The sequence below is a fragment of the Dryobates pubescens genome, chromosome 4 (assembly GCF_014839835.1).
Source record: "Dryobates pubescens isolate bDryPub1 chromosome 4, bDryPub1.pri, whole genome shotgun sequence".
Taxonomy (NCBI): Eukaryota; Metazoa; Chordata; class Aves; order Piciformes; family Picidae; genus Dryobates; species Dryobates pubescens.
Genome location: NC_071615.1, coordinates 47385424 through 47409637, shown reverse-complemented (window position 1 = coordinate 47409637; position 24214 = coordinate 47385424). Strand labels below are relative to the sequence as shown.

General features: G+C 44.0%; 1 protein-coding gene across 1 annotated transcript in view; it reads right to left on the bottom strand.

Moving 5' to 3' along the window:
• Positions 1 to 24214, bottom strand: part of KCNH8 (potassium voltage-gated channel subfamily H member 8) — a 177271-nt gene that overhangs the window by 4644 nt on the left and 148413 nt on the right. The window contains exons 12-15 of the mRNA XM_054161403.1: positions 17568 to 17606; positions 15067 to 15428; positions 8915 to 9021; positions 7487 to 7563 (exon numbers count right to left, since the gene is read on the bottom strand). Of these exons, the coding sequence (XP_054017378.1) occupies positions 7487 to 7563; positions 8915 to 9021; positions 15067 to 15428; positions 17568 to 17606 (585 nt within the window). The remainder of the gene's footprint in view (positions 1 to 7486; positions 7564 to 8914; positions 9022 to 15066; positions 15429 to 17567; positions 17607 to 24214) is intronic.

The following is a 24214-nucleotide window of genomic DNA, read 5'->3' as shown; positions in this document are numbered from 1 at the left end:
CATTCCAAGGCATTCCTTTTTAGCAGCCTATCCTGACGTGGGTTTCTTTCAGGTTTACCTTGAACAGCCAAATGGAATTCCCGTTCACTTTTAAAGATCAGAAAGATGAATTTCGGCAAAGGTAAATGTTAAACACTACCTCTGGAAAGAAAATGTCAGAGGTATGAATATAATAGTCTGAGTAAGTGTTTGTAGCAAAATGTCTGTGGAGTTTTGCTGCAATGCAATTTGCAGGCACGAATCGTGCTCCAGTAATACACCAACAGCACTACTGCATAGCCAGCAGGGCCAGGGATGTGATTCTCCCCCTCTGCTCCACTCTGCTGAGACCCCACCTGGAGTACTCTGCCCAGTTCTGGAGCCTCTGTTGTAAGAAGGATCTGGAGGTGGTGGAACATGCCCAGAGAAGGACCACGAGGATGAGCAGAGGGCTGGAGCTCCTCTGCTATGAGGACAGACTGAGAAAGTTGGGGCTGTTCAGTTTGGAGCAGAGAAGGCTCCAAGGAGACCTTACTGTGGCCTTCCAGTATCTGAAGGGGGCTATGAGAAAGCTGAGGAGGGACTTCTTAGGGTGTCAGGGAGTGATAGGACTGGGGGGAATGGGGAAAAACTAAAACTAGAACTGGGTAGATTCAGATTGGATGTTAGGAAGAAGTTCTTCCCCATGAGGGTGGTGAGACACTGGCACAGGTTGCCCAGGGAGGTGGTAGAAGCCTCATCCCTGGAGGATTTTAAGGCCAGGCTGGATGTGTCTCTGAGCAACCTGCTGTAGTGTGAGGTGTCCCTGCCCATGGCAGGGGGTTTGGAACTAAATGATCCTTGAGGTCCCTCCCTTTCAAGCCTTACAAATCTATGATTCTATGATCTATTTATTGGACACAGGAAGGGGATTCTCTTCCCTAGGAACTGCTTGTGCTCATGCAGCTAGAGGTTGTGTACTTCATCAGTGACTGAAAAGATCTGACCAAAGACAATCCAGAAGAAAACATTACCAATTAGGAGTTTTAGAAAATGTGATGCATGGCTTCCTCCCTTTGTCTGTGTCATGGTTTCCTTTCTACCAAGGAAAAGTGCAAAAGAGGCCCCATAGCATATAGGATCTATACTATTTGTATGCCTTATCACAGTATCACCAAGGTTGGAAGAGACCTCAAAGATCATCAAGTCCAACCTGTCACTACAGACCTCATGACTAAACCATGGCACCAAGTGCCACATCCAATCCCCTCTTGAACACCTCCAGGGATGGTGACTCCACCACCTCCCTGGGCAGCACATTCCAATGGTTAACAACTCTCTCAGTGAAGAACTTTCTCCTCACCTCCAGCCTAAAGTTCCCCTGGTGCAGCTTGAGACTGTGTCCTCTTGTCACCCAGACAAGATGTTAAACTAACTTTAAAAGAAACAATTAGCTGGAAAGGCTAATCATCAAAGTATGAGAGCAGAGAGGCAGAGCAAGCAAGAAGGGAAGAGTTCTACAGAAAGATGAATGTCAGTGCTAAAAGGAAAACACTTTTATAAATCTCAGTAGAATTAAAAATGCATTTGCTTGGTGTTTGTGCTTTAGAAAGCTTTCATTTCTTGACACAAATTATACCTTGTTTTATTTCTTGATTTCTATGCTAAATTTACAAAGCTGCACCACAGGGGGTTCAGGCTGGATGTTAGGAAATAGAATCATAGAATTGTTAGGGTTGGAAGGGACCTCAAGGATCATCCAGTTCCAACCCCCTGCCATGGGCAGGGACACCTCACACCACATCAGATTGCTCAGAGACACATCCAGCCTGGCCTTCAAAACCTCTACCACCTCCCTGGGCAGCCTGTTCCAGTGCCTCACCACCCTCATGGGGAAAAAATTCTTCCTAACATCCAATCTGAATCTACCCAGTTCTATTTTTTTTCCATTCCCCCTAGTCCTCTCACTCCCTGACCCCCTAAAATGTCCCTCCCCACCTTTCCTGCAGCCCCCTTCAGATACTGGAAGGCCACAATAAGGTCTCCTTAGACCCTTCTCTTCTCCAGACTGAACAGCTTCAACTCTCTCAGCCTGTCCTCATAGGTGAGGTGCTCCAGCCCTCTGATCATCCTTGTGGCCCTTCTCTGGAGACATTCCAGCACCTCCAGATCCTTCTTGCAACAGAGGCTCCAGAACTGGACACAGTACTCCAGGTGGGGTCTCACCAGAGCGGAGCAGAGGGGGAGAATCTCCTCCCTCAACCTGCTGCCTCTGAAAAAGCTGCTGAATATTTAGATACACTCATCTGATCAGTCTTTGGAGACAACAGCATTGGAAAGACCAGGCTGAGTGTACAGATTCTAAGGCAGAAGACCTATTCCTAAATTGTTGCTTTGGCTAATTGGAATCAGGTCTGTGAATCCAGCTTTCCTCGGCTCAGAAAATGTGCCCTGCTCTTGGGTGTTCAGTCAGTTAATCTTGAAACTACTGCTTAGATAATTGCATTTTTACAGGAGCAAGAACCTGAACTTAACTCTCTTGCCTGCCACACACTGAACTATAATGAAAGACTTTTTTATTCTGTTAATATTTAGACTCAGTGGAAAGAATAAATAAGGTGGGAGATTAAATTGTCCTATAGCATTTCACCTTGCAATTCTGAGCCAAGGTGAAATTCCTTTTTATCAGCTTGGATCTCATTCAAGCTCAAGATGTGAGCTAAGGTTAGGTGAGGGAATAAAGAAGCTGGGTAACCAGCTGTGCAGCCAAACCATGGAGCTATATATGTGAGGTGTGTTCAGGTTTCTCTCACACTGCCTAATAAAGTGGCAGTGCTGACTTTGGAGCCTACCCTCCTTAGAGGAAATCTGTACACCCATTATCCCTAAAATCAATGCACAACTAACTATGAGAAGTGAAATGAAGGCTCTGTGTTCTGTTGGTCCCATTCTTGGCTAAATGAACTTTCCTTTGGATCAGGCAGCAAATGTCTAAAATGGTAAAATAAATACTCTCTGCCTGAACTACTGCCAAGAGCTCCCCTGGCTGTGCAAGCTGGGTGTAGCTTGTTTTGTAGACTTATCTCTGGGGTAACTTTACTCTGCCTTGCTAACAGCAAACCAGATTGAATGGCTGAATGGGAAGATGCATGTCTTCATTCCCACAATGAACAGCTGGAATGTTTTGAAGCTAGCTACTGGACTGTTGTAATACAATTGCCTTTCATGAAAGTGGCTATTTTTGCATTTGCTGATTCTCTCCTCATCTCCACTGGAAAATGTATTAACCATAGAGTTTGCTGCTGTTGGCTACTTGTGACCTGTTTTCTCCTATTTCCTTTCTCAGGAGGAGGGTTTGTGTCTTAATGGGTTGGGCCCAATCTTACTCAATGTCTTTACTCATGATCTGGATGAGGGGATTGAGTCCAACATTAGTAAGCCTGAAGATAACACCAAGCTGGGGGCAGGTGTTGATCTGTTAGAAGGTAAGAGGGATCTGCAGAGGGACCTTGACAGGCTGGACAGATAGGCAGAATCCAACAAGGTGGCATTTAACAAGTCCACGTGCCAAGTTCTGCACTTTGACCACAACAACTCCATGCAGTGCTGCAGGCTGGGGTCAGAGTGGCTGGAGAGCAGCCAGGCAGAGAGGGACCTGGGGGTAGTGGTTGATGGTAGGTTGAATATGAGCCAGCAGTGTGCCCAGGTGGCCAAGAAGGTCAATGACATCCTGGCCTGCATCAAGAATAGTGTGGTCAGCAGGAGCAGGGAAGTCATTCTGCCCTGTACTCAGCACTGGTTAGGCCACACCTTGAATCCTGTGTCCAGTTCTGGGCTCCTCAATTGAAGAAGGGCATTGAGATTCTTGAATGTGTCCAGAGAAGGGCAACGAGGCTGGGGAGGGGTCTGGAGCACAGCCCTGTGAGGAGAGGCTGAGGGAGCTGGGGTTGCTTAGCCTGGAGAAGAGGAGGCTCAGGGGAGACCTTATTGCTGTCTACAACTACCTGAAAGGAGGTTGTAGTCAGATGGTCTCTTCTCCCAGGCAACCTGCACCAGAACAAGAGGAGACAGTCTCAAGCTGCACCAGGGGAAGTTTAAGCTCGAGGTGAGGAGAAAGTTCTTCCCAGAAACAGTAACAGCTCTCTCTGTGAAGAACTTTCTCCTTCCACTAACAGTCACCATTGAGCGATGGAATGATGAGAGCACTGAGTTTACAAGTGTTGTGTTCAATACTTAAATGTAATGACAAGACCCCCAAGGAACAGCCAGTGTAATCCAGCAGGGCTGCTCATAGTACCAGGTCAGTACTGTCCAGAAACTCCAGATGGGGCAGGTTCGAATACAACTAGGATAAGCAATCAAGCAGCCTCATAATCACACAGGGTTTTTTCAGTGTAAAATTTACTCTATGGCAGGATTTGGATGATACCCATCTGTCTCTGGGAATTGAGCCCAGAATGTTACCTATGAAATCTAAATCTATGCCTCTTTAGAATTGCTTCTCATGGCTTCTATTTTATCCCAGTCTAATATTTGTCTGTGTTTAGTGCACATGCATTGTCACATTCAATTGGGAATTCTTATGTGTATAAATGTTTCTATGTTTAAGACTTGTGATTAGTCAGCATGTAGAATGCCAGAGGACTTAGACAGGCTAGGTGCTTGGAAAGGAGAGAAGACTTCTTCCAAGTAGTGGAAAGCACCACCAACAATCTTCATCCTAAACATGACTACACAACGGAAGATGTAACTGTGTAAAGCACTCCCCAGTTGAAGAGAGACAGAGACCTGCTGGAGAGAATCCAATGGAGAGCCAGGAGGATGATTAGGGGACTTGAGCATCTCCCCTGGGAAGGGACACTGAGAGCCCTGGGGCTGTCTAGTCTGGAGAAGAGAAGACTGAGAGGGGATCTGATCAATGTCTACCAACATCTGAGGGCTGGGTGTCAAGTGGAGGGGGCCAAGCTCTTTTCCATGGTGCACAATAGTAAGCCAATGAACACCAGGTACAAGCTGGAACATAGAAGGTTTCAGCTCAACATGAGGAGAAACTTCTTTCCAGTGAGGGTGACAGAGGCCTGGAGTAGGCTGCCTGGGGAGGTTGTGGAGCCTCCTTCTCTGGAGACTTTCAAAACCCACCTGGATGCATTCCTGTGCAGACTCCCATGGGAGATCCTGCTCTGGCAGTGGGTTGGACCCAATGATGTCTGGAGGTCTTCTTCTAACCTCTGATGTCCTGTGAGACTGTGGTACTCCATACAGTGTGGAGTGAATTAACCTTGTGCTACTGCAAAGCTGAGTACAAGCATTGCTACTCTACCTCCAGTGTGTTTCCCAGGGTGCAGGGTTTTCTATAATTATTCATGCAGCTTCATGTAGCTCTAAAGCCTTCTGGCAGTCTTGTGAGGTACTGTAATCACAAAATGGTACCTTCCTCTGCTGTGACTAAACAGTAAGTACAACTATTTTCAGGATTGTCTCTCACACCAAGCTAGCAAGACTCTAGAAGCAGGTTGCACTTATTTTTATCCTCCAGAGATTCTCTTCCTCTCACTTACAGGACTCAATAGGCAGAGACTACAGATGAACCCATTTCTGTCACACTCCTGTGGAAATAAGGAAAAGGACCTGCTGGTAATGATTTCTTTCGGTCTGAAAACATAAAGGTTGACTTGGTTAATCCAGATTTAGTGGCTCAAAGCCATCTCTAGCCCAGGAGCGACCACAGAAGCCTTAGGAGGTAAGCACTTCGTATTTGAAGTGAAATCTCACCAGTGATGTGCTGTGTGAAAGAGTGAAAAAGTCCCTCCTCAATTTTAAAAGAGTGAACCACACTCAGAACAGTGAAACATTTTTCTCTGGATTTTGGTGTCTGTTTCCCTGCGTGGAAGCTTTAGCATTTTACTACATATGGGCATATTTCACTTTCCTTGACCACAAGCCCTATGAGGAGAGGCTGAGAGAGCTGGGGGGTGTTGAGCCTGGAGAAGAGGAGGCTCAGGGGAGACCTTATTGCTGTCTGCAACTACCTGAAAGGAGGTTGTTGGCAGGTGGGGGTTGGTCTCTTCTCCCAGGCAACCAATGGCAGAACAGGAGGACACAGTCTCAAGTTGTGCCAGGGGAAGTTTAGGCTCAAGGTGAGGAGAAAGTTCTTCACAGAGAGAGTTGTTAGCCACTGGAATGTGCTGCCCAGGTTGGTGGTGGAGTCACCATTCCTGGAGGTGTTCAAGAGGGGACTGGATGTGGCACTAGGTGCCGTGGTGTAGTAGTCATGAGGTCTTGGGTGGCAGGTTGGACTTGATGACCTCTGAGGTCTTTTCCATGCTGGTTGATTCTATGATTCTTTTTCATGTCAGTGTGAGCAAGCATTTGATTCAGATGGTGTTGTCAGGGAAAGGTGAAGATTGTGCATGAAAGGAAATCACTTCCCTTTGGATGTTGCTTTGGGGTTTTTTGGTAAAGTTTACCATGCTGCCCTGCTCCAGGATTTATTTATTGCTTTGCACTATAAAAGCAATGACAAGCCCCAAACTATTGCAGTTAAAACATTTGGTTAATCCACAAGCTGCTTGCCTTAGCACACCATATGGTTTCCAGTTGTCTCTTGTGGATAATCATGCAATATATCTCCAAGTTTTAAAATGCCTGGTCCTCTTGAAAGTCCAAAGGATGAATCAATAGGACTTCTCAGTTTGAAAAAGTGTTGCACAGGAAATATGATCTTCTATCATAACAGTATTGTCAATGGATGTCAATCAACATGGGACATGAGACTTTATCTGAACTCTGACCTGTGGCTTTTGAGTCTGGAGAAGAGAAGATTGAGAGGGGATTTAACAAATGTTTCTAAATATCTGAGGGCTGGGTGGCAAGGGTGTGGGGACAGGCTCTGCTCAGTTGCCCCCTGGGATAGGACAAGGGGCAATGGGTATAAACTCCAGCACAGGAGGTTCCACCTCAACATGAGAAGGAACTTCTTGACTGTGAGGGTCCCAGAGCACTGGAACAGGCTGCCCAGAGAGGTTGTGGAGTCTCCTTCTCTGGAGACTTTCAAGCCCTGTCTGGTTGTGTTCCTGTGTGACCTGCACCAGATTCTGTAGTCCTGCTCAGGCAGAGGGTTTGGACTCAGGTGGTCCCTTTCCTAGCCCTAACATCCTGTGATCCACACATCTTTCAGTAAAATTCTCCAAAGCCATAGCATTCAACAAGGGCAACTGTAAGAGGGAGCTTGCAAAAAGAATGAGAGGAGCGACAAAGAAGTGCATCTGGAACAGGATGAATCCTAACAAAATTAGATACACTAACTTATGATAACCTCACTGTATTTTCAGCTCTGGCATATGATGCAAACTTTTATGCAGACAATTAATCTTTGAAAGAGTTAAAAGCCCCAAACTTCCATAAATGTGGGGGTCACGTCCAGTTTTGCATACTCATTCATCACACATCGATCATATCCCCAACTTTTCAGAGTTTTCTTCAGCATTCCTTTAATCATTAATATCCTCCAACCCCAAGAGCCCATTACCTCATTATTTAGCCTGCTGATCTGCTGTTTGGTCTCTTCTGCTTTGATAACAAGCACAGCAGCACCAATTTCCGACTCTGCAAACAATTCAGACGCGTGCAAATGAGAGAACTTCCAAACAACAGCCATATTCTTACACACATCCAAATCCCAGTTTGCCCTTGGACTGAATGAAAATAAAACCTTGTGTGCAATAGGTAAGAAAGGTGTTATTATGTGTCCTCACAGCCTCCATGCAAAAACCCCACCACCAGAACAAAACAACCCCAACCCATACGAGGACTGTTCACTTGTAAATGAGAGAATCTTGGAAACAGTCTGAGCTGCTCTACTGGTGTTGCTTCAGTGTTAATCCTCAGCTTGCCCCCTCTCTCTCTTTGTTTCTCATATTTTTCAGTGTTGACCTTCTCTATTCTTCTATGGTGCTACTTTATCAACTTTTTGAGACTTGCTAAAACCTCTTGGCCCCAGAGAAGGGCCACGAGGATGAGCTGAGGGCTGGAGCTCCTCTCCTATGAGGACAGACTGAAGGAGTTGGGGCTGTTCAGTCTGGAGAAGGCTCCGAGGTGACCTAATTGTGGCCTTCCAGTATCTGAAGGAGGATTCTTGTAAGAAGGCTGGGGAGGGACTTCTCAGGATCTCAGGTAGTGATAGGACTAGGGGTTATGGAATGAAGCTGGAGGTGGGGAGATTCAGGCTGGAGGTGGGGAGATTCAGGCTGGATGTGAGGAGGAAGTTCTTCCCCATGAGAGTGGTGAAGCCCTGGAATGGGTTGTCCAGGGAGGTGATTGAGGCTCCATCCTTAGAGGTGTTTAAGCCCAGGCTGGATGAGGCTCTGGCCAGCCTGATCTAGTGTGGGGTGTCCCTGTCCATGGTAGGGGGGTTGGAAGTAGCTGATCCTTGTGGTCCCTTCCAACCCTGACTGATTCTATGATATTATGATTTAAGGTTTTCACAAAAAAAATCTATGTGCTGCTATACTCCTCCACTGCTGCAAATCTCCTGAAGTGAAACTGAAGCATCTGGCTCTTCATGAATGGAGGTTTAAAAATGTTGATATTGGAATGATTTATGTTGGATTTTTGTCCTTGGGTTTAGTACCTTCCATGCCCAGAGTTTTGGGAGCACGAGGCTCCTGGCTGATCCTACAGTCCTGCTGGCAAAAGGTAATGCATAAAAGCACAGTACTCTTTGCAAGCAGTTTCATTGTAACTGTCAGCAGGAAAGCAGCAAATGGCCTTTGGGACCCTGTGGTACTTTTCTACAGTACCAGTTGTGGTACTGAAATTGGACTGAAAGTACAGTTATATGTTAAATCCATTTCTGCCACTTCTGAGAAGTGAAGAGACAAAGGGGAACAAAAAGCTGTTATGAAAATTGGGTTTTTTTCTAGAGTGATTTCATCCCCCCCCCCCAGGCAAAACTCACCTCCAATTGTAGGAGATAACCTGGATTCCTGCCTGAGCTGCTCAGAGCTGAAGTCAAAGGTTTGGCTTTCCTCATTATGGTTTCCATCTTCAATCCCATCAACAATTCTGTTGAGAAAAATTGGAGTGATGGAGCAATTTCATAAACAGTTTCACAAAGATCACATTGATGATAATCTTGTCAGAATTACTCCTACAGGGCACATTTTTAAGCAATGGTAAATTTTGCACAACATTAAGTTTAGAGCAAAGAAAAAAACTGTTATGTTGCTCTATCTTCTTGTGAATCACAGTTACTGGTAGAGGAAGGGATGTGAGTTTCAAAGCTTTCATGACTTCCTGGGGTTGGAAGGGACCTTCATAGAATCATAGAATTGTTAGGGTTGGAAAGGACCTCAAAGATCAGCCAGTTCCAGCCCCCGCTTCCATGGGCAGGGACACCTCACACTACAGCAGGTTGCTCAGAGCCACATCCAGCCTGGCCTTAAAAACCTCCAGGGATGAGACCTCCCTGGAACAGGGCAACCTGTGCCAGTATCTCACCACCCTCATGGTGAAGAGCTTCTTCCTAACATCCAATCTGAACCTGCAGTACATTCTGCTTTCTAACAAACCCTGTCTTGTATATAGTTTGCTTTTCATGTTGAAAATGATCTGTCCTTGTTCTTCTTCACAAATGAAAGATTATTCACTATGCTTCATAAAGTCATGATACATGATCTTCATGACACTATGATAAGTTTGCCTCTCCCTGCCTATTACAAACAGGCTCTTGTATTTGGCTTACTTAGGCAGAGGCTAGATCTGAAAATAATCTATTTCCTAAAGCGTCTCTGTAAACCAGAATCAAAGCATTGTTGCTATGCAAATAGCTAGCTGCTCTCAAATTTGTTTAAAACTAGCTAAGGCCAAGCAATCTTGTTTGCAAATTGAGGACAGGGCAACGTGTAGGCAGCCTTCAGTGATCTAGTTACAGTAGAATCATAGAATCAGTCAGGGTTGGAAGGGACCACAAGGATCAGCTAGTTCCAACCCCCCTGCCATGGGCAGGGACACCCCACACTAGATCAGGCTGCCCAGAGCTTCATCCAGCCTGGGCTTAAACACCTCCAGAGATGGCACCCCAACCACCTCCCTGGCCAACCCATTCCAGGGCTTCACCACTCTTGTGGTGAAGAACTTCCTCCTCACATCCAGCCTGAATCTCCCCACCTCCAGCTTCATTCCATTCCCCCCAGTCCTATCACTACCTGATATCCTGAGAAGTCCCTCCCCAGCCTTCTTGTAGCCCCCTTCAGATACTGGAAGGCCACAATGAGGTCACCTCGGAGCCTTCTCTTCTCCAGACTGAACAGCACCAACTCCTTCAGTCAGTCCTCACACAAGAGGTGCTCCAGCCCTCTGCTCATCCTCCTGGCCCTGCTCTGGACACCTTCCAGCACCTTCATATCCCTCTTGTAATAAGGGCTCCAGAACTGAGGCAGTACTCCAGGTGGGGTCTCCCCAGAGCTGAGCAGAGGGGGAGAATCACCTCCCTTGACCCGCTCTGCATTTCTGGAATCTTGTTGCTAGAGCAGCAATGGGGTTCATGCACCATTCCTCACCTAATGCACCTCATTGTCTGGGTTACTACTACTATGACATTACCCCAAACTGGGGGATGTGCTATTCACTCTAATCTGAACCAGCCTCCGGAATGAGATGAAACTGCAACGGCTTGTTTGAACTCCTGTGGCCCATAGTGTTACCTGCAGCTGAAAACCTGAATGATTACTTTGAAATTTACTGTAGAGCCTGTTTAATGTCATCTGGCTGCACTGCTTCAAAAAGCAAATTTTAAACATCAATGTCCCTTTTGTAGTGCTTTCTAATTATATATAATGCTCATATTTTAACTCCCTGCAAAGTGCTCAGGGGAAAACCTACTCAGATGTGCCTTGGAATTTATAGATGTTGCATTCTTAAAAGTGGTCAAAGATTCAGACTAGAAAGAAAGCATATGAGCAAAATGTTGTGGTTTGAGGCTGATACTTGAGCCTGGTATCTTAGTTATAAACAAGAATAGCAACTTTCTTTGAGTAAGAGAGGACACCTTTGAGTAAAAAGGAAAACAAAGCAGGGGGACAAAAGAGTCACCATCATTGGAGGTGTTCAGGAGGAGACTTGATGGGGTGCTTGGTGCCATGGTTTAATTGATTAGGTGGGTTGGATTGGTTGATAGTTTGGATGTGATGATCTTGAAGGTCTCTTCCAACCTGGTCTGGTCTGGTCTGGTCTATTCTATTCTATTCTACTCTATTGTATTCTAAAGGGAAAACGTAGATACATCTATGTAATTCCATTCTCTTGCTAACTATGGTATAGTTTGCTGCACAAACTATTCTCTTTCGTTTTCACTTCTTCTCTCTGTGGTTTTTCATGGCTTTCACCCTTATTTCTCTCCTGACTTCTGCTGTCTCATATTGTGTCTGTGAGGTAGCTGGAAGGGAAAGGGGATTGGTTTGAAGGAGGCTGCTGGGCTGTCCAGGGGGAGGTTGTAGTTCTGTATAAGGTAATCCTTGTATTTGTTTTCTTCTGAATTGTAAATATATGTAAATAGAATCATAGAATCAATAAGGTTGAAAAAGACCTCAGAGATCATCAAGTCCAACCTATCACCCAACACCTCATGACTAAACCGTGGCTTCAGGTGCCATGTCCAACCCTTTTTTGAATACCTCCAGTGATGGTGACTCCACCACCTCCCTGGGCAGCCCCTTCCAATGGCCAATGTTTTGTACAGATTCATTGCATTTGATATGTCTGGATTTTAGCTTACCTTTTGTAAACAGAACTTTCATTTTGCTTCCAAGTTCTGAGTTTGGTAGGTTTTTTGGGTGGTTTTTTTGGGGGGTGGGGAATTTTCTCTGGGGGCAATTTCCAATTATTTGGGGGGGTGGAGGGGTGTAATCTCAGTCCACCACACAAAAACAGTTCCTTCCCAAGAGCCACAAGACAGGTGTCTATGTGAGAAATACATAATGAGCAAGATGCCCACAATTATTCTCCAATGAACTGGCTGTTGTAGCAACAGAAGCCAGCAAAATGAAAACACAAGTGGGCAATCATTGTGCCTTATTGCCTTCACCATAGTGTACTAGAGAAGAACCAGAAGCACTAGTTCTGGGTGGCTTACTGTAGGAAACATTAACAGCACAACATGTTTCTTAACAGACAAAATATATTCTCTTGACAAAGTGTGGTTATACACCTCACAACTTGACTGACTGGACATTTCTACTCTGCCCTGGTGAGACCTCAACCAAAATACTGCATCCAGTTTTGGGCTCCCCAGTTCAAGAGGATGGGGATCTACTGGAGAGAGTCCAACGGAGGGCTATGAGGATGATGAAGAGACAGCAGCACTGCCCTGTGAGGAGAGGCTGAGAGCCCTGGGGCTGTTTAGTCTGGAGAGGAGAAGATTGAGAGGGGATTTCATAAATGTTCCTAAATATCTGAGGGCTGGGGGTCAAGAGGCAGGGGTCAGGCTCTGCTCAGCTGCACCCTGGGATAGGACAAGGGGCAATGGATAGAAACTCCAGCACAGGAGGTTCCACCTCAACATGAGGAGGAACTTCTTGACTGTGAGGGTCACAGAGCACTGGAAGAGGCTGTCCGGAGAGGTTGTGGAGTCTCCTTCTCTGGAGCCTTTCCAGACCCATCTGAATGTGTTCCTGTGTGACCTGCACTGAATTCTATGGATCCTGCTCTGGCAGGGGGTTTGGACTTGATGATCTCTTTGGGTCTCTTCCAACCCCTAACATGCTGTGAGTCTTGCTTTTCCCTTACACTGCTGTCCAACAGCAGACAAAAGTGAGGATCTTAATTGAGGGCTTATTTTCACTTTAATACTTACTAAGAAACATTTAAGGCTCTTTTCAAAGTGTTTTTATTTTTCTGTTTAGTATTCTAATAATATAAACTCATTCTGGAAAAAAAAATATGATGGTGTTTTTGGGTGGAAACCAAGCCTGAAAGGCCATACATCTTGGGCTAATTTCCCAGCCTATTAAGAGAAGTATTCTGCAGTTATAACATTATGAATGGAAATAGAAATATATATATATAAACCAGTACATGTTTCACATTTGCCCTTGCAGCCTTGGGTGCCAATGTCTGCCTGCATATTTTCAGAACAATAATAAGCAAGATTACATTTCAGCAGAAAATATGGAAGGCAGCTTTTCCCTGAAGGACTGAGTGTTATGCAAATGATGTCGACCTTTAGTCAGGGCTGACTTGAACAAAATCCATGTGAGATCAATGAAAGAAATGAGAAAATACCCACTGTGCATTTCAATTTTGCTGCTGTAGAGGCTGGTTTTCCATGCATTACTTTCCCCTTGTATTGACAAAACTAAAATAGCTTCGTATCCTGCTCCTGTTTGCAGTGTAACCGTACTGATCAAATATATGAGCTCCTTGCATGTGAGAAGGGGATTCTGATTTCTGCAAGGAACTGATCCCAAAGCCCTTGCTTACCACTGAATTATTGCTTTGCAGCACTTAGAGGGAAGATACCGAAATTCCCTTACATGTTACATAATAATAATGCCCCAATAAACTATGATGTGACTTCTGTTTGTGTCAAAAGTCACAGCAAACCAGATTTGGTTTTGCCACGGTAGGACCAAACAGGCCCAGCACAAAGCTCAGACAGACCCTGATGTGTGTAGCCATGGTCCCCCTCTCCCTCCTCCTTCTGGCAGAAAGTCAGGGAAACGTGGGAAGAGGAACAAAGGGGACAGGACTATGTGTGTCTGGTGAACAACTCTGCTCCTGGGAAAGGGCATGCGTACTGCCCACTGCTCCTGCCTGACCAGGCCTATGTTGCTGCCTTTCATGGCCACAGCCTGGCAGAAGCCCTTCTCATTGGGTAACTATGTGCTGGCTTCAGTTACCCATTTGGCCCAATCCAGTCTTGGGCAAGATATATATATAAGCCGATTTCTAGTTGCCTTTGCCTTGCTTGAACCTGTCTGGCTTGAAGTTGCCTCAAGTGCTCAGTCCAGAGCCTGCGATAAAGCCATGACCATACACACTGCAAGCTACGAGAGAAGCCATGAGCTTATTCTTAGGAGTCAGAGCCAAGCCTGCTTTCCCTTGCACCCAGGATTTAGCTGTGCCTCAGTTTCCCCAGGACAAAGCAAGCACCCGTTGCCAAAAGCATCGTTAACAGCCTGCCGTCCGCTGGAGCCAGACCTTCCTGCCTGCAGCCTGCCGTGCCTGCTGCATGAGAGCACCCCAAAGCCTCAACAGCTACACACAGCAGCAGCACTCCCTGCTTGGGTGGAACCAGCTGTGAGTGGCTACTTCATTGCCTTAACAGTTCTTGTTGAGTCTCCCCCCATGTGGTCAAGAGCCATTTGGTTCCCAGGGATTCTCTCTTTCTGTTGTTTCCCCCTGGTTTGCATAAAGTTGTTAAATAGCTATACTTGCCTAAATCCTGTACATTCCCACTGGAAATAGATATTCTAGCTGTGCATTGAACCTATTGAATGTGTCTGGGCGAATTTTCATATTAATAAAAGGTTATTAATGTATTTATCACTCTTTGCCACATAGTTTATAAATTAAACAATATTCCTTAGCAGCTTTCAATTCCATCTTTGCTTTTTACATCTCTTACATGATCAGGTTTCTTTTCTCTAGCATAAAAAAAAAGCTCTAAACACTTTCTAAAATTGCTAGTCAATAGTTTTCCTCCACTGCAGTCCTCTACCCCAGTAATTTTTGTACTTGCACAGCTATGCTGTATTGTCATTGACTTGCTTTCTAAATCGCTGTCTCTGTGAGGGATGCCAAATGTTTCACAGTGCTATTGTGGGAATGCATGTAATGATATGGACAAAATGATAACATAAACCCAGACTATTCAAATAGCAATTGTAATTGCTCAATACTTTCCCTTTTCACTAGGAGACTTGCTTTATTTCACAATAAAGTCCTAATGTCATAACATTCTGCATAGTGTGTAACAGTTCCTACAGTAAGAGGGCTTTTCCTTCTCTGTGGGATGAATGGAAGTATAAACTGTTGAAGCAATATGTTGTTACCATAATGATCTTCTTAATGGGAGTTACAGCATAGCAAAGAACTGTTGGTAACTCTTACCTTGGGCTTAGGTCAGGTGGACCACTGGTGGTCAGCGCTGAAAGGTGTAATTTAAGGTTTTTCTCCTTCCTCCTGGAGTAGTAATGGAGCTCTGTTTCATGTTTGGCTCTTAAGGGGTTTGAACTGCAAGCACGGATGGGTGAATGAAAGGGAACCGTTCCTGAGGCCAGCTGCTTCAAGTTTCTCCCTAGCTGGCTTTTGTTACTGCCACCCTTCTTCTGCTGAGAGCAATTTGTGCTTCTTGTGTGAATTGGAGAAATAACGCTGTTCTCTTCTTCTCCCTCCTCGACCTCGTCCTCATCTTCATCTTCCACAATTGAAGGGAGTCTTTTCTTTATATTTCCATTTCCCTTGAGCTCTGTCTAAAACAGCAGATAACACATGCTAGTGTAAAATTCAGGGCCTGATGTTACAGACACACAATTTCTTCTGGTGAGCATCCCGGAACAGAACCAGATCTAGTACGGCTTTCATTTCTTATTCAAGATAGCTCTTTTGAAACTCTTCCATAGCTTCCATCCTCAAATCTGGTTATATGCATATGTGAGGAAAATACAAACAAATGAAAAGGAAGTCCCTAGTAACTTAGCCAGTGAACTACTTGTGATATATTGTGTTACCAAGAAGGGTGACTGGTTCTTACAAGCCATGTGCCATACGTACACTGGAGTAGGTTAATCTTGCTTTACTGAGGCATAGTTTCTGTTGAATGTTACCCTCTCAGACTCCTGCTGGAGCAGGGGAAAGAACTGAGGCTGGTAATTCATAGAATTCAACATTCTCATATGGAGCCATTTATAATGTAGAAAAGCCACACCAGTTCAGATCAAGCCTGAATGTTACAGAGTCATAGAATAATTTAGGCTGAAATGACCTCTAAGAGCGCTGAGCCCAGCTGCTAACCTAGCACTGCCATGTCCACCACAACTAAATGCCACATCTACACCTTTTAAATGCCTCCAGGGATGGTGACTCAACCACTTAGTTCCTTGGGTAGCCTAGTCCAATGCTTGATAACTCTTTTGGTGAAGACATTTTTGCTGATGTCTTAATTAATGACTTTAACTTCAGGTTATTTCTTCTTATCCTCTGTAGCCTTTCTAGTTGTTGCAACTGAAGCCACTGCTGAGATAGTGGGCAGAAGCTTCAGTTTACACACAATCTCATTAATGTACCAGAAGTGAGTCACTAAAAAAGCAGGGCTACAGCTGGTGTTGAAAACAAACAAAGATGCAAATTGAATGCTTGGTTTTGGAACCAAGGCAATTTGGAGGCAACATAGACTTGGATTCTCTACTTCATCTACTAATTAAAGCACAGTGTGAGAGAGGAATGTGTTGTTTGTTATTTTTTCCTGGTAAGAAATACAGTGGTCACAACTGCAGAGATATGCCAAGATGGAGCTCATGTCAGGACCAGGCCATAAGCCAAAAAGAGTGTCATTGCTGTATTTATTGGTAGTAGGTGAATGAACTGAGGCAGAATCGGGTTCCAGTCAAATTAACAAGTTCTACACATCTCAGTGAAGAGTACAGCCAGATGCAACTTCATGGCTCCAGGAAAGGTTGCTGTTGTGTTTTTCTTTCATGTTACTTCTTTTAATCAAGCTTGATTAAAGTGCTGTTAACTTTAGATATAAAAACCTTAGATGAGTTTTTATAATTAAATTTCCCACATTCATTCAGTCCAAGTAAGAGTGGGAGGATAGAAATGCATATTAGGGGAACTTACTGAAAGGCTCTAAACCCCTATTAGTATCTGTCTAAATATTTTGCAGCATGGGTTTAATTTTGCTATGTGCTACTGCACACTTCCAGTGAGTGAGTGCTTCTCTTAGTATGCATTGACAGATTTAGTGAACTATGTCCTTTCCACCCGAGATATGTGGAAAGATAAGGATGGAAAACAGTAGCAAAAGGTCTGTCTCTATAAAATAGGACAGCTTTGCTGTCAACCATAAGAGTTATCTCAGAATCAGCCAGGTTGGAAAAAACATCACAGATCAAGTCCAACCTCTTGCCTAATACCTAACACCTCATGACAACTAAACCAGGGCTTCAAGTGCCACGTCCAGTCCTTTTCTGAACACCTCCAGGGATGGGTGCTCCACCACCTCCCTGGGCAGCACATTCCACTGGCCAATTACTCTTTCTGTGAAGGACTTTCTCTTCTGAAGGTTGCCATGATTGTCAAGCTGTACAGGATCCGTGGTGGATGCAGCCTATACTCTACAGAAAATGAACATCAGCCATGGTCAAAACTTTGACTTGGGTAACCATGTACATAAAATGCAGGTGCTATAGTAGGATAAGCCATATCCTGCACCTGAAAGGAAAGGTTATGATGTCTGTACTTATAAAATAGACAGTGGGAGAAATTTCAGCTATTTAAAGTCTCATTCTGGAATGACAGCAGTCTGTTGGAGTTTTTCCAGCTTCACTCTGGCCATAAATGTGTGCATGTTCTGAAGTCAAGCTTGGTGTGTTTAAAATGTAACATACCTGAGAGAGCGTAGACTTGTTTGATAATTTTGATATTACCTGAAAAACAAAACAAAAGTCCTAAGTATGTGCATCTGCACAGCACTGGCTTCCAAGAGCACACCAAATACTTATGCAAGACAAGAATCTCAGGATAAAACAGCCATATTTCATTAACTGATGGCATCTCAGTGAACTAAGGACACTCCTTGGGAACAGATGCTGTGGGGAAAAAAAATCCACAGTTGTTTTATTTTCATTGAAAAGATAACTTCTGCAATAATAATGATTTGCTTCACTGAAGCATTGAGTCAAGGCTCCAGTCCTGTGGATGAATGTAGATGGGTGAATGCATGCCCAATGAGAGCAGTGGTGTGCTTTGGCCGTGCCTTTTTGTCGCTTTAGCTCTTGTGCCAGCCTTGTCCTTATATGTGAAAGATAGAAGTAGCTGTAGAATGTTAAGGGAATCTTCAAAGGCAGTGATGGATCTGAGGCAAGTAAAACCAGTATAAGCTTGTGGAAGACACATGCCTAACAACTATTCACAGAATCACAGAACATTAGAGGTTGGAAGGGACCTCCAGCAATTAAGTCCAACCCCCCTGCCAAAGCAGGATCACCCAGGGCAGTCTGCACAGGAATGCAGCCAGGTGGGGTTTGAAAGTCTCCACAGAAGGAGACTCCACAACCTCTCTGGGCAGCCTGTTCCAGGGCTCTGTCACCCATGAGAAGTTTCTCCTCATGTTGAGGTGAAATCTTCTCTGTTCCAGCTTGTACCTGGTGTTTCTTGGCTTATTACTATGCACCACTGAAAAAAAGCTTGGCCCCCTCCACTTGACAGCCACCCCTCAGATATTGATAGACATTGATTAGATCCCTCTCAGCCTTCTCTTCTTAAGAGTGAACAGCCCCAAGACTCTCAGTCTGTCTTCATAGGGGAGACGCTCAAGTGCCCTAATCATCCTCGTGGCTCTCAGTTGGATTTTCTCCCATAGGTCCCTGTCTCTCTTGAACTGGGGAGCCCAAAAATGTGACATTATCATATTCAAGGCCGTGACATTTTCCCTTCTTGGATTAAACAGAAAGAAAGCCAAAAGAAAGCAAAGAAGAAAAACAACCACGCAAGCTTAGCATGCAACTACGTCCAACAAACTTCACTGGAACTACTGAACAATATCCATTTTGAGCATTCTGTTGTCTGTTTGAATGTTCACACTTTGACCACAGGCTAGCCCCTGCCAGCCTACATGCTGTATTTATAGGAAAGTTGTAGACTGTGAGGTAGAATTGTCAAAAGGGATTTTCACCTTTCCTAAGCCTGCATGTCAAGATAAGTGCTTAATACTCAGCAAATGTAAATTTGTAGCATCAGTTATTTTTCTCCAAACTCAGGTAAAAGAAGTTCAGCCTTTCTGGAAGTCATTGAGACTTCTCTGTTTAAGAAAAATCTTCAGAAGTTCTAAATACACAGGTCTTTAGGCAGAGATTTTTGGCAAAAATGATTGTGGTTTGTTTGTCCTCTCTCTCCTTCTCTCCCTCTCTCCCTTTCCCTCTCCCCCTCTCTCCCTCTCCCCCTCTCTCCCTCTCCCCCTCATTTACCTGGAAAGTATTTGGTAGTTGCTCATAAAAGTGAAACTCCTAGTAGTGGCATAATATACAGGTATATTATATATACAACCTACAGTTTAGGTTTGTGTATGCAGAAATCCTGCTCCACAACAGCCAAGCCAGTAGCAGGTGTATCAATACATTCAGCAATAATGCTCTAATGACTGCCAAACAGAACAACTGACATAATGAGGCTATGCAAATCAAATAACTGCTGTGTTCTTTCTGAGTCAGATAAAGCAATAACAGATGATGCTAGCAGAGGGTGAGATCTCAGACACTGAAATGTCCCAGTTTGCAGCGTTACCTCTGCCAGCTGAAGAAATGTTCCTGAGCGCAGGAAACTGGATATGGACTAAAATATTAAAGTCAGAATTAGGAAGTACTAATAACCCACTTTGCACATAAGTTGAAGTTGATCAATAGTGCCCAGAATGTTGGGGCATCAGTTTGCTTGGCTTCTGTAGACACAGGTGCAGTATGAATATTAAACAGCAGCCTTCATTAAAAACACCAAGCCTGTCCCAACCACTAGCAGCTTCTCAAAGTAGATCTTAGTATTAAATTGTCCACTGAAGGCTTTACAACTGACTTGCCATTTGGAGTTTGTATTGCAGATGAAGATTTCTCTCCATCATTTCATTGTTTCTTCTCCTCAGCATATGTGTTAATCCTGATTCTTACAGATTGAAAACAGGAGACAAAGAAATCATGATACGGGTATCTCTGGGACCCACGCTCTTTAATATCTTCATTGATGATCTGGATGAGGGCATTGAGTCCATCATCAGTAAATTGGCAGATGACATCAAACTGGGGACAGGTGTTGGTCTGGTAGAGGGGCTTTGCAGAGGGACCTTGCCAGGCTAGACAGATGGGCAGAGTCCAACAGTAGGAGATTTAACACATCCAAGTGTCAGGTTAGAATAGAAATAGAAATAGAATAGAATAGAAATAGAATAGAAAAGAAATAGAAATAGCATAGAATGGAATAGAATGGAATGGAATAGAATATAATAGAGTAAGAGTAGAGTAGAGTAGAGTAGAGTAGAGTAGAGTAGAGTAGAGTAGAGTAGAGTAGAGTAGAGTAGAGTAGAGTAGAGTAGAGTAGAGTAGAATAAACCAGGTTGGAAGAGACCTTCAAGATCAACGCGTCCAACCTATTAAGAAATCCAACCCACCTAATCAACATCCCAGACCCTTCTAAGATTCTATGATTCTTCCATTTCCCCAGACTGGCTACTTTAACCCACTGAGAACAATCTCCCTTTGGATAAACTGATATTTTTAGATAAACCCTGGACAGCACAGAACTGACAGTAAGGAATGTTGTAAGTGCTGCCCTGCTAATTCACTGCAGCCAAATTTATTCTTTTTAAGTTTAAACATTGACTGTGTTGTGCACACATGAAACAGGGCTAGAGTAAACTGCATTCAATCTATGACCAGAGAGAATGCTCAAGAGCTTTGCTTTAAAATCTCCTCCAGGAACTCTGCTGTCTCTCTGTGAAAACAAACAAACATTCTCAAAGAGAATAGGAAAGATAAATGAGAACAAGGACAAAGACACCCAAAGGTCAGTGAATTTAAAGACCTCACCAGGCACTTACCTTTATCTCTGTAAAAATGTAGCATCAGAGTAAATAATTATGAGGAGTTGTCCTAGTTTCTAATCTGCTAAAACTTTTTATTTAGGGCAACACACTGGTGTATCCTGGGCTGCATCAAGAGAAATGTGGCCAGCAGGTCAAGGGAGGTGATTCTTCCCCTCTCCGCTCTGGTGAGACCCCACCTGGAGTACTGTGTCCAGTTCTGGAGCCTCTATTACAGGAAGGATCTGGAGGTGCTGCAAGGTGTCCAGGGAAGGGCCATGAGGATGATCAGAAGGCTGGAGCACCTCTGCTATGGAGACAGACTGAGAGAGTTGGGTTTGTTCAGTCTGGAGAAGAGAAGGCTCCGAGGAGACCTAATTGTGGCCTTCTAGTATCTGAAGAGGGCTACAAGAAAGCTGGGGAGGGACTTTTTAGGGTGTCAGGCAGTGATAGAACTAGGGGGAATGGAACAAAATTAGAAATGGGTAGATTGAGATTGGATGTTAGGAAAAAGTTCTTCCCCATGAGGGTGGTGAGACACTGGCACAGGTTGCCCAGGGAGGTGGTAGAAGCCTCATCCCTAGAGGTTTTTATGGCCAGGCTGGATGTGGCTCTGAGCAACCTGCTGTAGTGTGAGGTGTCCCTGGCCATGGCAGGAGGGTTGGAACTGGCTGATCCTTGAGGTCCCTTCCAACCCTGACAATTCTATGATTCTATGATGTCAGAATGAGTGATGCAAAATTCTGTTAAGGAGTCTAAGTTAGTTTTTAATCTCATCTCTGGTGTCTCTTTATGTCTCATGAAACCATCTATTAGATTTAATTTCACAAGACAAAGCAATAATGGATCCTGTACTAAAAGAGCCTCATACTGAATTCTTCCATGGACAAAATCTATCATCTTGTAATTTTTTTTGATGTGTTAGGTTAAAATGTAAAACTTCTGCAATCTTCCTCATTGCTTACTGCAAGCACAAAAAGAATGGTTTCCCATCTGGTACCACTGTGGTTTGCTGTCAAAAGCCATTGATCTGAAGATTTTTTTTTCCAGGGTCACAAGAAAATAGCTTTTAATAGAAGAATCCCTGTCAGGAATTATGGCCAAAGTTAGGTAACCAGCTGTACAATAGTGCAGTATGAATGCCTATGATAAAAGCCTAAGAAAGAGAAATGCAGAGATGTAGCTAAATCTGGAGTTAATACATTAACTATCCAGATAAGTGAATTTGCATTTTAGGTCTCAAAAGAGTGTAATCAGCTTTTACAGGCCTAATTGCTGCTGCCTTCACATAAGCAAGACCAAAAATAGAAACATGATTCTGCTGATTTGCTGGTAAGTTTTGGGTCCTAAACTCTTTGTATCTGAGGGGTCAAAAGGATGAAACATGCTTTCAGGAAAGGGTTTTATGTAAAACTAGTATATTAATGTTCTTAGTCAGCATTTGCCAACAGGAAAAACCCATTTAGGAGCATTGGCAGTGTAGGGAGCAGCCCCAAGAACACAGGCCATATGCTCTGTGCTTTGCAAGTTTACTGTATGGGGATGGAAAAGAGACATGTGCATAATAAGGGATTATTGTCCCAGTGAAAAGCTTAATGCCTCCTGTGCTCAGGCCTTAGTTTTACCAGAAGCATGATTTTCTTTTTCAAAGAAATGTCACAAATCCTTTAATCACAAACAACTCAATGCCTCACAGAGAGTTTCTCAGGTTAGCTATAACTGGTTTACACCTACTTTTATTGAGCTTTATTTTGATGTTTGTGGTTTCTTTCTTTCTCTCTATGACTTTCCATAGCTCATGGGCTTGTTCCTGTATTTTCTCAGGTTTATTCTTATCCCTTTTCCTTGCTTAAAGGAGAGATAAATGTATTTTAGGGAAAGAAAAGCTTTCAGTATTCTCTGATCAATCCTGCCTACACTATAGAGTGTACTGAATTAGCAGCAAAAGTTGAACAACAGATACATTAGCAGTATTTTATGCTAGCTGACCAATAACTGTGAATTGCCGTGAGCTCTGCAATCTCATATTGTAGAAGCATAGAATGGTCTGGGCCAGAAGGGACCTCCAAAGGTCACCCAGTTCGACCTCCCTACAGTCAGCAGGGACATCCCCAGTTAGATCAGGCTGCCCAGAGCCTTGTTGAGCCTCACCTTGAGTATCTCCAGGGAAGGAGCCTCAACCACCTCTCTGGGCAACCTGTTCCAGTGTTCCACCACCCTCAGAGTAAAGAACATTGTTCATATCTTTTGAATAAATTGTTGCAGCCTATGAAGTGAGGAGGAGTGTTCAGTAGCTGGCTGGTTGTGATTAGCTTTGGGTAAGTTGTTTTTAAGTGAACACTTTCTTGGATTCACATTTCTCACAAAATCTTTTGTACTTGTTATTTAAAGTTTAATTTTGCATGTGCCTCTTAGAATACATTCCAATGGGCTCTTTGAATTTTGGGTGTTATTTTCATAGAATCACAGAATCATCCAGGTCAGAAAAGACTTCAGTGATCATCAAGTCCAACCTATTATAATATCTAACACCTTGTCACAATTAAACCATGGCTTCAAGTTCCACATCCAGTCCTTTTTTGAACACCTCCAGGGACAGCAACTTCACCACCTCCCAGGGCAGCACATTCCAAAGGCCAATTACTCTTTCTGTGAAGAACTTTCTCCTCTCTTCAAGCCTAAACTTCCCCTGGCACAGCTTGAGACTGTGTCCTCTTGTTCTGGTGCTGGTTGCCTGGGAGAAGAGACCAACCCCCACCTGGCTACAACCACCTTTCAGGTAGAGAGTAATAATGTCTCCCTTGAGACCTTTTCACCCCATTCAGAACAAGAGGACACAGTCTCAGGCTGCACCAGGGGAGGTTCAGGCTACATGTTAGGAAAAAGTTCTATACAGAAAGAGTGATTGCACATTGGAATGGGCTGCCTGGGGAGGTGGTGGAGTCGCCATCACTGGAGGTGTTCAGGAGAAGACTTGATGGGGTGCTTGGTGCCATGGGTTAGTTGTTTGGGCGGTGTTGGATTGGTTGATGGGTTGGACGCGATGAGCTTGAAGGTCTCTTCCAACCTGGTTTATTCTATGTATTCTATGTATTCACTAGCTAGCATTTTAAATTATGCTTTGATTGTCTCATTAACAATCCAGGATCTATCACATTTTCTGTCAAAAAGGTGTCACAGGATTAAAAATGAACATTTTTGTTGCTTGCTCCAAATCAAGACTTGAATAAATGCTAAATGTGGATGCTATAATTTGTCATTTCAATTTCTATATTCATACCTCACTCTCTCTCTCACCCCAAGCCTGCAGAAAAAATCAGGGTGCTGGACTGCTCTGAATCTATAATATTGGTCCAAACAATTTGCACAGTCAAACCTGTGCTAATGAGAATTAAAACAAAAAAAACCCCAAAAAACCAAAGAAGTGAGGAAAAGACTGTCAAGAAGGTCTAAAGACAACAAAAGGAG